This window comes from Lissotriton vulgaris, chromosome 7 (genome assembly GCF_964263255.1).
Source record: "Lissotriton vulgaris chromosome 7, aLisVul1.2, whole genome shotgun sequence".
NCBI lineage: Eukaryota > Metazoa > Chordata > Amphibia > Caudata > Salamandridae > Lissotriton > Lissotriton vulgaris.
The window spans coordinates 894,520,904-894,536,231 of NC_141695.1; the positions used below are offsets into that span (position 1 = coordinate 894,520,904).

The following is a 15,328-nucleotide window of genomic DNA, read 5'->3' on the forward strand; positions in this document are numbered from 1 at the left end:
TCGGTTTGACATTCAACTAAAGTGCTCACCACATAACTTTTGTATTGCCAGATATGTCCATAGAAGTCCTATGAGGTACAGTGCATGCCCCACTTCTGACTTCCCCCTTTCGAAGAAGGCTTGTAACCTTTGTAAACTCTCCTTCCTGCAGGTTGGTCTGATTGTGGAGCCGGTGACAGACTTTGAGTCGGGGAGCCTGGGTGATATCCACTCCATTCTTCCCATTGACAGCGCTGAGCTCACGGACTCTGGAATATACACGTGCAATGTCACTGAGGTCCTCCAGGATTCTCAAGATACCAAGAGCATCAACATCACTGTGGTTGGTACGGCACTTCCAACACTAACTCCGCAGTAGGCAAGGAACCAGGCACAAACAACCTCTACACTGCACAGTACACTTCACCTTAATCTATCCAATCCCCTTTCCATTCCCTCCCACTTCTCCAGATAGTCTTTGCTGGTTCTGCTTCTTCACATCCATGCAGGGCTGGCACCACTCTGTGACTCCATTATGTGGTTGGACAAGTTATGTAAGGAGGTAACAACGCTGCAATAATGATCAATCAGGGTACCATCAGAACTGCATGCAGAACATGCCCACTCTGTTCACTCTAAGGTACCATACCAAATATTCAGATAGGGAAATGTATGTGGGTGCTGTCAGTGGCTTAGCAAGGTCATGTGTTACCCGTTGCGTAAAATGTATTGCCAACCCCAGCTTGACAAAATAGCAAAAATATGTGTTTAAAACACATATTTTTTCCATTTTGATACCCGCCTCAGTGATGAAACCCGGGGCGGCCCGCACCCACCGCACCCCCCTTCCTACGCCACTGCTTGCTGTGCATTGCAAACCCCACAGTTCAGCGTAGCGTATAGTCTCACTCATGGTGCTTAGTCTTGCCTTAGTCAAAGCCTACATGCTGTTGGCCATAGGGCTCTATAAGGCTGGTAGCACTGGTAGTGCTGCTGGTGAGCTACAAGCATCCGGTCTTTATAGTATTGCTGTGTGCTCTGGCCAAAAGGCTTACTGGTCATGCTGTGAAGTGTCACAGTAGGTAAATAAAAAAGTAAAGCCTACGGAATTGTAATACATCTAACTGATTATAAGACTGGATACCATCAATTATCCATTCTTGGATTAGTCATTCTCAACACAATTTAATTGAGATATTTTTAGATATAGAGTTTCTCCAAATGGATAGCCAAAACAAAAAAAGAATGAATATCAAATATATGGTTCAACTATTTCTTTTATTTAAACCACATTTTACCTTAAATATTGGTCTCTCACATTAAACACAACTATACAAAATTCATATATACAAACACAAAGACATAGATTTCTGATTTACTATGAGGGCAACTATAATAGAAACCAGGTCACGGACAGTCCGTTTTCGCTGTCTACATGTAGGAAACGCGAACGGTATTCTGAGCCAAGTGGCAAGACTCGCAAGTAATTGTTAATCTGAATTACTACAGTTGTGGAGAAATTGAGGACCCTTAAAGAGGCTTTCCTTTCCTTTCCGTTGGGGCGATTGCCTAATTTGAAGGATTTCGCGTTATAAGCCCTTATTATTGAAACTGCCCGTGAAAGAAGTTGGATCTCTTATTTTTGACTACACTAGTTCCTGACCGGGTTTCTATTATAGTTGCCCTCATAGTCCTGATGAGGCCTGGATCAAGTAGAGGCTGAAACGTGTCCACACACATTTTTTGAAGCCTCCAAAACAATAAATCTGTTTGAGTTTTGTTGATGAAATAATAATCTTAAAGGGAGTGCTAGATGGAGAGAGGTTAAAAGTGGCTAAACCTTGTACACTCCCTTTGTCTTTGTTTTGGTGATCTGAAAAGAAGGAATGTTATGTGAATTAATTATACATTGACATCCTTATCAAAATAAGTGGGGCAAAAGAACCTTTAGTTCGGTTCTAAAAAAAAGTGTATATATATGTAAATCAGAAATATATGTCTTTGTGTTTGTATATATGAATTTTGTATAGTTGTGTTTAATGTGAGAGACCAATATTTAAGGCAAAATGTGGTTTAATTAAAAGAAATAGTTGAACCATATATTTGATATTCATTCTTTTTTTGTTTTGGCTATCCATTTGGAGAAACTCTATATCTAAAAATATCTCAATTAAATTGTGTTGAGAATGACTAGTCCAAGAATGTATAATTGATGGTATCCAGTCTTATAATCAGTTAGATGTATTACAATTCCGTAGGCTTTACTTTTTTATTTACCTTGTTTGATACCCAAAGGCCTATGGGTTAAATGGGTTACCCCTGTAGTATGTTCGTGAAGTGTCACAGTAGCATCAAGATTTAAGCTATGTGCCCCATTCAGTTGGTGGGTTTTGTGTGGGTTGTAATTGTTTGAATAAATAGTGTCACTCCTGACTCAATTCCTGTATTTTCCGACATTTGTCTTGTTATTTCAGATAGCACATTTCCTTTCTAAATTATGTGGTAAAAACCACACTCGAACAGTTGTATTAAGTGAACTCCTACTGGCATAGTCTGGCTTTGCCTTTGAAGAAGCAGCAACACCAGCTCTCCCACCATGAAGTACATGGTTACAACCACACATAGTGGGAGAGGCTACCCACACAAGCATGTGGCCAATCTCCTCATGAGTTTCTTCTTTGTATTTTAAAGCCTTACAAGCTGCGACTTATGCCAAATCCCAAGAGACGAGCTGGCAGATCTCAGCTCAAAGGTCAATCTTCATTCAGTCATACTAAAGTCTGGCTAAAGTCCGGGAGGATCCCTTCAACCTCCCTCTTAGCAAGAGGGTGCCACATCAGAATCAAATGTGTGTGAAGATTAAAACAGCAACAGTGGAGTGTTAACCCCTTAAGCGCTGCCGTCGGCCAACGGTTGTCGCGAGCGCTACCTCCCCAGTGCTGCGCACGACCGTTGGCCGATGGGCCAGCACTCGTTATTTGAACGTTCAGCACTAGGTGCTGAACGTTCGACGCAGCTAAGGTGTTAAGAGAATGGTGGCTTTGTTTACTTGCTGCCGCACTACACACATAGGATGTTTCTTACACTGCTAAATGTAATTAGAAGGCGTCACCTGGTCAGGCCTGATAAATTTGTTGGATGGTGCACCCGGATAACATTAAATAGCTTAACGAAAAAGTGTGCCATTCTTCTAGGCTCAGTGCACATTTTCTAGCATTCTGGATTTGTGTATTTGGCTTTAATCTGAGACTACTGACTGTCAATCATCAACATTCACGACTGACTAAAACCATAGCAGGGATGTCATTAAATGTTGCGGGATGTGTTGCCAAAACTTCACCCAAGAGATTACTGGGTGTGTTATACCCGCTGCTGGGCTTTGGTGTAGAATTTATGCAAGCCCCACCCTCCTGAAGATGCTGAACTCAGATTTGCTAGTGAGGGCATTCATTATCTACTCTCTACATTTGGGGGTTTCCTGCTGTTGCATTACACTTTGTAGCTTTAATTTCATGCGACCACTGGGTACTTCCAGAACACCACTCCTCAAAAACCAATCCTTGCTGCTGTCATTTCAGAGCGTGGATTCGTGAAGCTCGAGATGAACCGAAATGCCACTCAGTTTGCTGATGTGCACAAAAGTAGATCCTTTGAGGTACTGATCGAGGCATACCCAAGACCAACAATCGTGTGGCAAAAGGACAATGTCACCCTGACTGAGGACAACAAAAACCAGATCTCCATCTCCAACCGGAAGTTGTCAGAATACAGGTGAGGTTAGCGGAGCCTGCAGTGTGGGAGTGATGTGTGAGAAGGCAACTTTGACCTGTTTACGCTTGTGTCATGAAGGGGTCTGAATAAACAATGTTTGAGTCATAATTTGGGCACAATTCATATCTGAGTCACAGATAACCTGTTGGAATGCATTCATATGCATCATTTGTGTAGTTATAAGCCACAAGATCACGCCTGACCTGGTGTGTGGCTGGCTGAACTCGTCAGACCGGTCAGTGGCACACAGTCTGTCGTGATCTCTGGCTGGCTTCGACAGGATACTTTTACTGGTGCTCAACGTAGGTGGCTTGGTAATTATGCGACACTTCTCCTCAATCAATGGAAGCTTTGTCTACACTGTCCCTACAGAGCACATAGCAGCAGGGCTTCGTTATATTGTGCACTGTACACCGGGGGCGCAACTAGAATCGTGTTTCGGGGGGGCTAACACTTCGAAAAATGGGTGGCTGAAACCATCTTTAGAGACTAGTCAGAATTACTTTACTGTACGAGAACAATACTACTATGGAATGTCATTTTTTCTGGAAAAAAATTACGAATTATATTTTAAAACACCTGGCCACTGGCCGTGTCTAACAAGACATAACATCTTGGTGTTCAAGCACATTTGTTTGGTTAATGCTCTGTTCATACTGCATTTATCATCACATAATAATACAACTATGGGTACTGAAAAACTGATAGTGCAGGAGACATCTCTTTTGCAGCCAAAGAGTGAGACTCAAGTCCAAACTATCTAACACTAAGAATGTTGAAAGCGTGCTCAATGGTTCTACATAGTAAATCTGGGTTTCAATTGCCATCAGATATTCTTGGTAGTCATGTGATTGGGCAATCTCACAGAAATGTCGCCCACATTTGGAAAGATATTTGTTGAATCAACACAATGGTGCACCGCTACAGAACACAAAGGATCATTCAAAGTGCCACCAAAGGACGGAATCAACACTCAGACTTGCGCCATACCCATGCGCATCGATAACAGCAAAATGTAACATAGCACTACTCCTCGTGCAAATATTTTGCAAAAGTGCGTGAAGAACAACTCTGCTAAACTTTCGCAGGAACCATAATGTGTGTATTTCAGTGGAATTCCTATGACTGGCATGATATCAAACAACAAGTTATTTTCAGGGAATGATCAGTAGCTGCATTGCAGACTTCTTGGTGAAAGAAAGGTAAATGCCTGAAACTGGCTACATGCAGGGATGGGTGGGTAAAATCAGAAATTGAATTTAAAAAGGTTTTAGGCAAATTGGAGTATCCTTTGGGATGATAAAGGTGAGTGAGAGTTAGACAGATAAGCGGGTAAAATAAATAGCCTTGGAAAGCGTATTTCCAACGCTCATTTGATTTTCAGGAAGCGGATATGACAGTAAGTTTTTCCACTTACTATTTACATTGAAAGCACTGTCATTCCTGGTAACTGAACACTGTTAAGTTCTACCCACACCCCATTAGTCTTTGTTAAAGAAGCAACCTCTAAGCCAGATTGTCTCTGTCCTCCTGGAAGCTTTCCTGCTTTCTGCTTCTCTTATCTCTCCCTCCCTCTTAAGCTGGAGACACACACGCTTCTGGCTCAATGGACGTCTCTCTGACCTGTTTAACAGTCGAACCTTATTTATGACTCTCTTCCACCCCTGTTTCAATTGATCCCTCTTGCCCTCTCTTATCTCATTGTATTTACCTGTTCTTTATGCTTCAGGCCAATTACTCGTAGACCCTATTACTTTGTCCAATAAGAACTGAGGTCTACATTTACCATAGTTTGCACTTGCACCATACCGCAACACAATTTATTCTATCTTTGGCATTGCTTTGCATCAAATATGGGTCTAAGTATCATTGTGAAGGGCACTACATTGAAAATGATTCTTTCTCATTCCTTCTATCTGAGCTCTTTCCTGGTTCTTTTTCCTCTCTCTTTTCCCTGGTTCTTTATAGACTCCATGCTTCCTCCACCATTACTGCTTTAAGGAAACCTTTTGATGATCAAATTATGACATCTTAGGAACACATTTTTTATTTTAAATCACTACTACTGGGTTTCTTTCACATAGGCCCTTATTATGATGCAAGGCAGTTGGACCACCTCCTGCTATCACGGCAGCCAGGAGACCGCCCGGCAAAGGGAGGCGGCGGGACTGTTCAATTACGAAAGGACTGCAGTCTGACGGTCCCAAAGTGCTCATTTCCATGGCATCTTCTGCTGCAGCCCAGGAAAAGGGCTGCAGAACAAGCTACCGGGTAAAAGAGCACTTTGTGCACATTCATGCACCGTGTGCCATGCACCATTTGGTGCCCTCAAAGTCTGTTTCTGACAGCCTTTTCACAGCGGTCAGACGCCATATAAAGGCTGTCGGAAAGGGAAATCGTAATCCAGATGGCAGTGCCTACCTCGGCACCGCCTCCAGTTGGGATCACGATTCTGACCGCTGCCCCATTGGGATCACTAATCTGGGTGAAGGTGGAGGTCTGTTCCCCGACAGATAAGGGCCCGTCTGCCAGCAATGTAATGATGTGTGGTTGGAGCAAAGGGCTGTCTGTCGGTGGGACTGCCACCAATGGCCATCCAACATCATAATGAAGCCCTTAGTCTCTCTTGGTCTCTCTTATTGGTCTCACAATTTCTCTCTTGGTCTTTCTGTCTGCTGGTCTCTCTTTCTGAAGTAATAGAGTTGCTGAAGAGAGCCCTTGTAGAGGTGGCAACAATCATTGAAAGTAGGATGTCCTTGCACATTTGAAAGGGACAGGAATCTGATAGTGAGCAAGTTAAATCATGTGCATAGACCATTTCTTTGAATTGGGATTTTGAGAGTTGGCTGCAGAAGCCAGGTTCCAAAGGCTGCCCAAATCGTGCCCTTAATGTACCCAGCTCCCTAACAGTTGTCCTGATAACCAGCAGAAATTCCTGTGAAACACATAAAGGCATCTTGGAAGGATTGTCATTTTAATAAATGCAGTTCTGCCAATCATTGGTAAAAGAAGCCTGGCCCAGAATGGCAGCGAATTACAACCCCAACCAGTACTTTACTTACATTCGACTCTATATATACATCCTGCACGCCTGTCACCACAAATTCTGTTTTTCTTCCATTTTCCTTCCTGTCTACAGATTGACTGTTTTGAGTCACCAGGGTCATTAGAATACAAGAGAGCTGCAAGATTTGGTTAGCTCTTGCATGTTTTAATTGGGGTGTAGATGTTCAAAAAAATTGCTGAAGTTGTTTGGAAGGGTGTAGGTGTTGAACATGGGTTCAAACATTTGATTGCCCATGGAGACGTCTCTGAAGGATATGAAGGTTTGGTCTTCTCTTTGCTGTTGGCCTTAGTTTCTTCATTGCACACTGAGCAGGGAGATAGGTGTGGCAAAGTGTCCAGTCCAGTCCAATGGCAATTGTGTGGTTTCCACTGGATTATCAGTGATGTAGAGAAGGCAAAAATTAGGATGTGGCCTTTTGAGTGCATTAGTTGTATGACATGCTGAACAACACCAAGGGGCAGATTTACAAGCCCCTTGCGCCGCAGATGCGTCACTTTTCCCATGTTAAAAATGGCGCAAAAGTGGCGCAAGGGACTTGTAAATAAGCCCCTAAGTGTATTGATATGGTTGAAAAGGGTGTTTCTTGCTTTGTTTTGGGCTTGCTGTGTCTGGGATGTTGAAGTCACTCAAGAAGATGGCGTGGGCTTGTCGGATGAATGAGGTGGTGAGGAGATCTGAAAATTCAATGAAGTCCTGTTCTGCGTCGGTCGATGAGATGGAAGGTGGTGGTCTGATTTTCAGCGTGGGAAATGGCATGTCACGCTCAATGGAGTTGAGTGTTACTTGCTTGCCTATTGTGCAGAACCAGGATGACAACGAGGCTTCCTCCCTTCTTATGTGCACGGCCTACATGATGAACATCGATAAAGGTTGACATGACATGAAATCTTACCAGGCTTAGGGGTTACAGTTATCATCCCTCTTTTTTAGAAAACCAGAGAGTATCTTTTTAAGACAATTATTCCTGCCCCCCTGTGAACCAGGTAGAACAAGGTAGCAAGAATAACAAACATAAAACTCAATGGGGAATCAATCACTCCTTGGGGATTCTTACACTGCATTTTTGGCACGGGAGGCGGTGCCGGGGCATGCCCTGTAATCTCTGGAGAGCATCCCAAGCCAGAAAGGCGATGTGAGGCACCCCCAGACTCTCCCTAATCGTCCAACCAGGAAAAAAGTACAAAGGAACAACTGCTTTAAAAAGAGTTGAAGTTTGACATGCATTGCCTGAATGGAGGATGGGCTCTTGGTCAAAGATTTCCACTGGTGCTTCCCCCAACTTCAAATAAATTGTTGGATTCACTCTTTTGTGTACTGGACATATGCCCCTTTTGGCAGGTGGTCCTAACCTGCCAAACTTTAAATGAGGCCCTCAGTCATCTAAGTGCTGCATATTTTATCAATCTCAGAAGGATGAAAGGATGAGATGCTTCTGCAGGGATTCATACCTAACCCTGAAAATTGCACATACTTGCCTGCACAAGGTGCAACACTGGCACACATGCCTATATATAGGTATATATATGTCATGTGCATTAAGCAGATTGAACAGTGAATTAAGACCAAATGTACCAAAAGATTCCAGAGCAGTAAATTTGCAAAATCACAAGGTTTACAACCGCAAAATGTATTTTTGTAGCATACAAAACTCATTTTTTAAGTTGGAAAAAACATTTACAACTCGTAAAATGTGTTCTGTAACCCATACCAAGTTGCAATTTGAAAGTGGCATGAAAGGGCATTTCTTCCAAATAGAAATTTGGCTTGGAATGTTTCATATGATTTTCAACAGCAATTCTAGTTGCAAACCATTAAAAAGTTACTCATTCCACAAAAGAGATGGTAAATTATTTGCAAAATGGAAGGTATCGTCTTAGGACCCCTTCCCCATTGGGAAGTGAGGTGGCAGCCAGAGCAGTCAGTGGTTCAAACCACTGACTTGTCAGAAAGACGTTTTTCAAAAATGATAACTTTTATTTTTTTTTAATTAAAGATTTTCCAGTTCTTTTAAGGGACATTGGCGGCTTCAAAAAGAGTTTCAGTTTTGGAATGCAATCACAATGTTGGTGGTGTGCTATCCTTTGCAGGCCATACCCCTATGATTACAACCAATCGCAGGGGCTCACAGACTGCGACCTGTCTAATGAACATTAATTAGGCAGGCCATTCTGCGACCCCGTGATTCGTTATTTTGTGAACCAACCTATTAGTACATAAGGTGGTTTGCGAAATCCGAATCCATTTACAAAAAGTATGTACTCAATTTCCAACCCCTTTTTGCAAATTGAATAATGATACATCTGTCTCTTAATGCTCACCGTGAAAACATCCAGTATTCTTGAGGTGACTGTTTTGAAGCTTCAAAAGTAGATTCTACCTTCCATCCTTCTAAGAGTGCCATTAAATTAGGTTATCACAAGGTCTGTTATTTACAGTGCTTAGAAATGTGCTATGAGGCACTATAAAAATAAAGTCAACAAAAAACATATCAGCCCAATTGATGTTGCTCGCCTGCTGCGCGCATGATATGCTGAGAGAGAGAGAGAGAGAGAGAGAGAGAGAGAGAGAGAGATCAAACATGTTCAGAAACTGTCTTTTTCTTCCAGGTATCACAGTAACTTGTCCCTCGTGCGAGTGAAGGAAGACGAAGGAGGCCATTACAAACTTAAAGTTTATAATGAAGATGAAGCACAAGAGTTCTCCTTTCACCTTCAGATAAACGGTACACAACTAAGCATTTCAAGTCATTAAGGCATTCCAGCTCAAATATAAATGTCAGTCATCTCATAGGCTCAATATGGCACAGCGAAAATAGAAGCCAAGTGTACAAACAAAGGAAGGTGCGTCGCAGTTCATACATCACAGAAACAACTTAGTGCAAGCAAATGTACATTTGGTGTGAAGTCAAGGCAGGGGTGAGGATTCACACTGGATTAACCTCCATTCTGCCTAAGCCTAGTCCATATTTGTTTAAGGTGAGCACTGGGGTTATATGTGTAATTCACACTATCTCTCTCTCTCTCTCTCTCTCTCTCTGACCTATAGCCAGTGTAAATCTAGATTTTCCTCCATTGAGCTGGGCGCCCAGCACAATGAAGCAAAATGCATCATATTATGATTACGGCATGTTTTTCCATTTTTACTGATTTTTACAGGTAAAATACAAACAGAAAACCATTCATTTTCTTGTCTGTATTTATTTTTAAATGTGGATAAAAACGGAAATTAGGTGCTTTTTGAGTGATTTTAAATACACTTTGCCATGACTGCCAGGCCAATAACTGTGTGGCTTAATAGGTACGGGGTTAAAAAAAAGGAATTTTAGTAAAGAGACTTAAACAGCAGTACAGATGCACAAGGCTGGTACTGAAATGTGCATATTTTCATATACGTGCATTGATTTATCTTCTGTAGGTGTTCATATCACTGAAACCTGGAAGGCATTCCAGCATGGCTGCATTATTTATTAGTTAAATAAATGTGGAAATATACCATTTTCAGCTTTACTTTTTTAACAAACCCATAATAAATATGGATAAATACAGATAAAGATGACAAAAAAGAAATATGGATACACACAGACGAAAATGTCAACAAAAAAAACACCTTAAAACCGGGAGCCCTAATTATGATTAACCCTTTCGATACTCATGACGGAACGGTTCCGTCATGAGCATCGGTTGGGCTGTGCTCATGACGGAACCGTTCCGTCATGACCACACCCATTAACATTGGGCTCCAGCACCGGCGGTAAATCGTGGCAGCACGGATGAGGTTAAGGCTCTCTGTATTCCGTTTTTACAGATTTTCACAGATTAATACAGACAGAAACCATGTATTTTCCTGTCTGCATTTATTTTTAAATGTGGATAAAAATGGAAATTGGGTTTTTACTGGTTCTAAATAATATTAGTCATGACTCCCAGGCCAATAGCTGAGCAGATTGACAGACAAGTGGATTAAAAAAATAAAGGAAATTTAATAAAGAGCCTTAAACAGCAGTAGATTTGCACAACCTTGATACTAAAATGTGCATCATTTCTTATAAGTGCATATTTTATCATCTGAGTGTGTATATATCATTGAAACCTGTCAAGCGTTCAGGCACGAGTGTCAACTAATTAGTTAAATAAATGCAGAAATATACACATTTCAGCTTCATTTTTTTCACAAAAAATCTGGATACATACTGGTAAAATTAGCAAAAAATAAATATGGATAAATACAGACGGAAATGACTGAAATATAAATACCATAATCCCGGGAGCCCTAATTATGATGAATGTCTTGGTCTCAGGGCAGCCGCGAACCCGCGCTGCTTTGGATGCAGCGCATTCATGTGAAAAACGGAGCAGCTGCTTTGAAGCCTCTCCGTGTTTTCACAGTGACTGCACCCACATGCAAGTGAATGTCTGGGGGATCCTTTCCTTCCTCCAAAGGGCTGCTCTCAGGGGGCACACTGAGAGTGTGCAACCTTTTAAGTGGAGCACTGTCAGTGTGCCTCCTGAGAGCTTCTTTGCCTCAGCATCTGCATCTGTAATACAGTGTTGACACAAAGGGATTCCCTCATTTGCATGGGGCACGCCCCATGCAAATGAGTGAATGCCCACTGAAGATAGGCTAGCGCCTAAAGCTTTCCAGCGCTCTAGGTATTACAGAAGGGGCCCCACAAGCATCTGCAGCCCTTTATGTAATACCAAAGTGCCTTGGGGGTGCGCTAAGTGGGCAAAAACGCCTGTTGACCCCGGGGGCACTTTGTTTAATACAGCCCCATGTGGGCAACACAATCCATACCATGTTCTGCGCTTCACAGAGACCTCATGCTATTTATTTTCCCAAGCGCTCTACGTAATTAAATTAAAATTCTCTTCCCATGGGTTATACGTGGAGTGAGTTCTAAGTGGGCAGTAAAATTCACCCTACGTCACATTGTCCTTTGTAATGTGCATATAGGGAGCTGATATTCCTGATGGCAAACATAATCCATATGGTAATCTTTATCCAAGCTCCAAAAACAATGTTATGTCTTAGATGGGCACCAAAAACGTGTCAAACAGACTACAGCCACTGTGTGCTCTTGTTGGCCACCCAAACTTTTACCATAGCAAGATTTCCTGTTGCCACAGACTATGGACAAAGTTTGCTACAAGTATAGTGCAGTTATACCCCAAAATGTGGCTCCCTTCTCAAACTTGGCACAACCGTTCATTACCAGTATCCATGCTGGGTTCTCATCTTTCCAAGTTGAAGTTCTAGGAAGTTGTAAGTTCTGTGCTTTTGGAATATTTATGCAAATGTTTACTTACTGCATAAGTCTAGAAACGTGTGGAGGGCAAGAAAACAGTTCACCACTAACCTAATGGAAAGGCCACCAATTAGAAAAGACATTTTAGGTCGATTGAAACCTGTCACACTGTTGACCTGGCTCCCTCATGTCTTCTTCCCTTGGGAGCAGTGCCGGCCCAAGTCCTGCTGCTGAAAGATTTCCACCATGATGCCAGTGGAGGGCAGGTAGTTGTGACCTGTATCAGTAAAGGAATGCCCTTGCCAGAAATCTCGTGGTACACCTGCCGCGACATGAAGAGGTAAGGGATACTTGACACTTATTGTACCCAGATTTTGTTGTGCCATGAGTCTAAAATGCAATGTAACTATAGGATCTGGCACCATTTGTGGAAGACTGTTTTAATGGCTTGAACTAATGTACTGATATTTGACCACTATGTAACAACACGAGAGCGAGGAACTGACCTTGGTACTTGTCACTTTCCCCAGTAGTATATAGAAGACAACGTGGACAAGTCCTTTTAGCAGGTATAGATCAGGGTTGTTCCCCTGTCACCTAGTAGCTGAACGCTGACAACAGGTCGGTGTTTTATGAAACCCCTCACCCACCTACCTGGTAGGTGGCATGCTTCTTCATCGGGATCCAGCTGGATTGCCGAGTGCAATCCAGCTGTGCATCGACGCCTATTTACAGCGGAGCGGGATGTTGTGTGAAGTGAAGTGCTATCTGAAGTGAGATTAAGCGCTAAAAATGCCTATAGGAAATGCCCTTGTAAACGTTTTAATAGAAGGGTCCTATGGCATGAGTAAAAACATAGGCGGGATATGTGTGAGGTAAAAATGTGCCTCTATATCCCTTATAAAGTGTAGGTCAACTAGTTTCAGCCTTTTATGATAATCGTGAAGCTTTCTTCAGGACCATAGGTGAGGTGAGTGGCCAAAAAGGTTAGGGGGCCACTGTGGTGTTTGTATCAGCGCACACCTTAAAGTGCGCTGTGAGTGTGGTCGATCAGGTTACTTACAGATCCAACAACAAAAGTATTTTAGCTTTTCGTGCATCAGGATACATGGATCCGGTCACACTGGGTTTTCCTGCATGAGGACCGTTCGTCTCCACGCTCTCCCGCTGCAGCCTAGTTCATGGACCGGGTCCCGCTGATGATCATCTATGGTCCTGAAGAAAGCCTCACGATTATCGTAGAAGGCTGAAACTAGTCAGCAAAAGGTTTCGCACACTCAAGAACTAAACTCTAGGCCTATGTTTTTATATCAAAAGATATAGTTGTTTTATTTTAGAACCAGCAGGTATCAAAATATACTTTTCTTAATATGAGTGACTTTTGGTATTTACTTTGCAGAGAGGCAATAGACTTGATAAGTACAATAGTTTTACAGCGTGAATCTTTCTGGATTCACTATATTGTGCATTATTCCGCGGTCTAGTGGTTGGGTCCGGAATCATAGTCTTTTCTCTCTCTTTTTTCTTTTTTTCGTAGCCCAGGTGGGCGTCGCATCCCACCTTTTGGTGTCCTTCCAGTGACGTCGGCACGCTTCCTGCTGTAGCTCCCACCTTTGGGCGCCATCTTCAGATTCTTTTTTCCGCTGTTGGGTCTGGTTAGTCACCTAGAGGTTCCAGTGTTTTTTGGAGAAAAGAAGAAGGAAAAAACTGAAATCTACCAAAAAAGATTGGAGAATACATCCAGAAACAAGACCACTGAGCCGGGACAACAAAGAAGGAGGAGAACATCGAAGACTTCGACGTCCAACGGAGAATGTGCACACAAGGGGCCCCCTAAGCGTAGGAATGGACAAAACTGTTCAAATTCTGCCGCAATTGCCACCACAAGTACGCGCAGAAGGACTAGCACCCGGTTTGCAACCTCTGCCTGACGGTCAACCACGAGAGCAAGGATTGCAACTCCTCAACGTGTTCACCCGAAGACTATCAGGGTAAGAGAGAGACAGAGGAGAGCCAACTACAACATGCAAGGCCATGGTCAACCTTCGTCGCTTCAGGACTTGGGCCTCTCCAGTGAGGAAGAGGACAACATCACTGAGGAAGCAGATCACTACACAGTCGTAGAGACCGATAAGAAAACATCAAACGAGGTAGGAGAGACGTCGACCCCTAAAACCCCGACAGACTCTCGAAAGCCTGAGTCAGACTCTCGAAAAACAGAGTCTAAGTCCACGAAAGGAGCACTGGCTCCAAAAATGTTGACGGCCGCAGCTGCATCCAGGGACAAACAGCCCAGCGGATCCTTCAAAAAGGACTCCCATATGGTGAAAACACAAGAAAAGCCTAGGTCGTCGAAGCACGTCTCCGAAAAGGCATGCTCAACACCAAAAGAAAAGGACCCGAAGGCTACTTCGACGTCGACGTGTACGTCGAAGAGATCGTCCGAATCACTCGACGCCGAACAGGCTGCCAAGATGGAAAGGAAAAAGAGAAGGCTCAAGGCTGAAATGAATAACATCCTGCAAAGGAAAACAGAATTCGACGAGCGGATGAAAAGGTTCACCATCCCGTCGAAGCCGGTGATGACGATCGTCGAGGACGAAGAGGAGTTCGATGCCTGAGAGCCACCGAAAACTCCAGAGCCCGAAGAACACCTAGAGGAAGAGGGCCTATACTTTGACGAAGAAGGCGAGGAAGACAAGCACACAAGTTTGGGCTCAGCATCCTCGGTGGCGTAGGACCTGGATTGGCTGGACCTCGACGCCGAAAGCCCAGAAGAGGCTGTGGAGACGTATCATTCGAGGCCTTCGCCGCCAGTTGACATTAGTATCTACAACATGGTCATCAGGAACGCGGCAACAGCTTATGGAGTGAAACTGGAGGAAGAAAAACCAAAAGCCTGCTTCCTCTTAGCGACCCTGCTCCCCACTCAAACCAGGAGTCAATTCCTTCCCATGCTACCAAGTTTACAGGACCAGGGGAGAGAGGCATTCAAGGAACCAGCAAGCTGCAGGTCTGTCACACCTAGGACAGAGAAGAAATACAAACACTCCTCTAAGGATCCTCCCTACATCCAGGGATCTGTCACGGCTGACTTCATCATTTCGGCAACAGCTAGGAAAAGGGCCAACATTCCCACAAACTCAGGCCCACCACCAGACAAAGAAAGTAAGAGGATAGACCTCACTGGAGATAGAGAGGAATGCAGCAGTACACTGACGCATTGCCAACTCTAATGCCCTACTCAACAGACATACGTACCAGCA

The 15,328-nt window shown here is 43.3% G+C and overlaps 1 protein-coding gene across 1 annotated transcript in view; it reads left to right on the plus strand.

Moving 5' to 3' along the window:
- The window catches only part of PDGFRB (platelet derived growth factor receptor beta), a 251,497-nt gene that overhangs the window by 150,449 nt on the left and 85,720 nt on the right, over positions 1–15,328 (plus strand). Inside the window, exons 6-9 of the mRNA XM_086931313.1 lie at positions 152–326; positions 3,558–3,750; positions 9,424–9,539; positions 12,273–12,402. Of these exons, the coding sequence (XP_086787439.1) occupies positions 152–326; positions 3,558–3,750; positions 9,424–9,539; positions 12,273–12,402 (614 nt within the window). The remainder of the gene's footprint in view (positions 1–151; positions 327–3,557; positions 3,751–9,423; positions 9,540–12,272; positions 12,403–15,328) is intronic.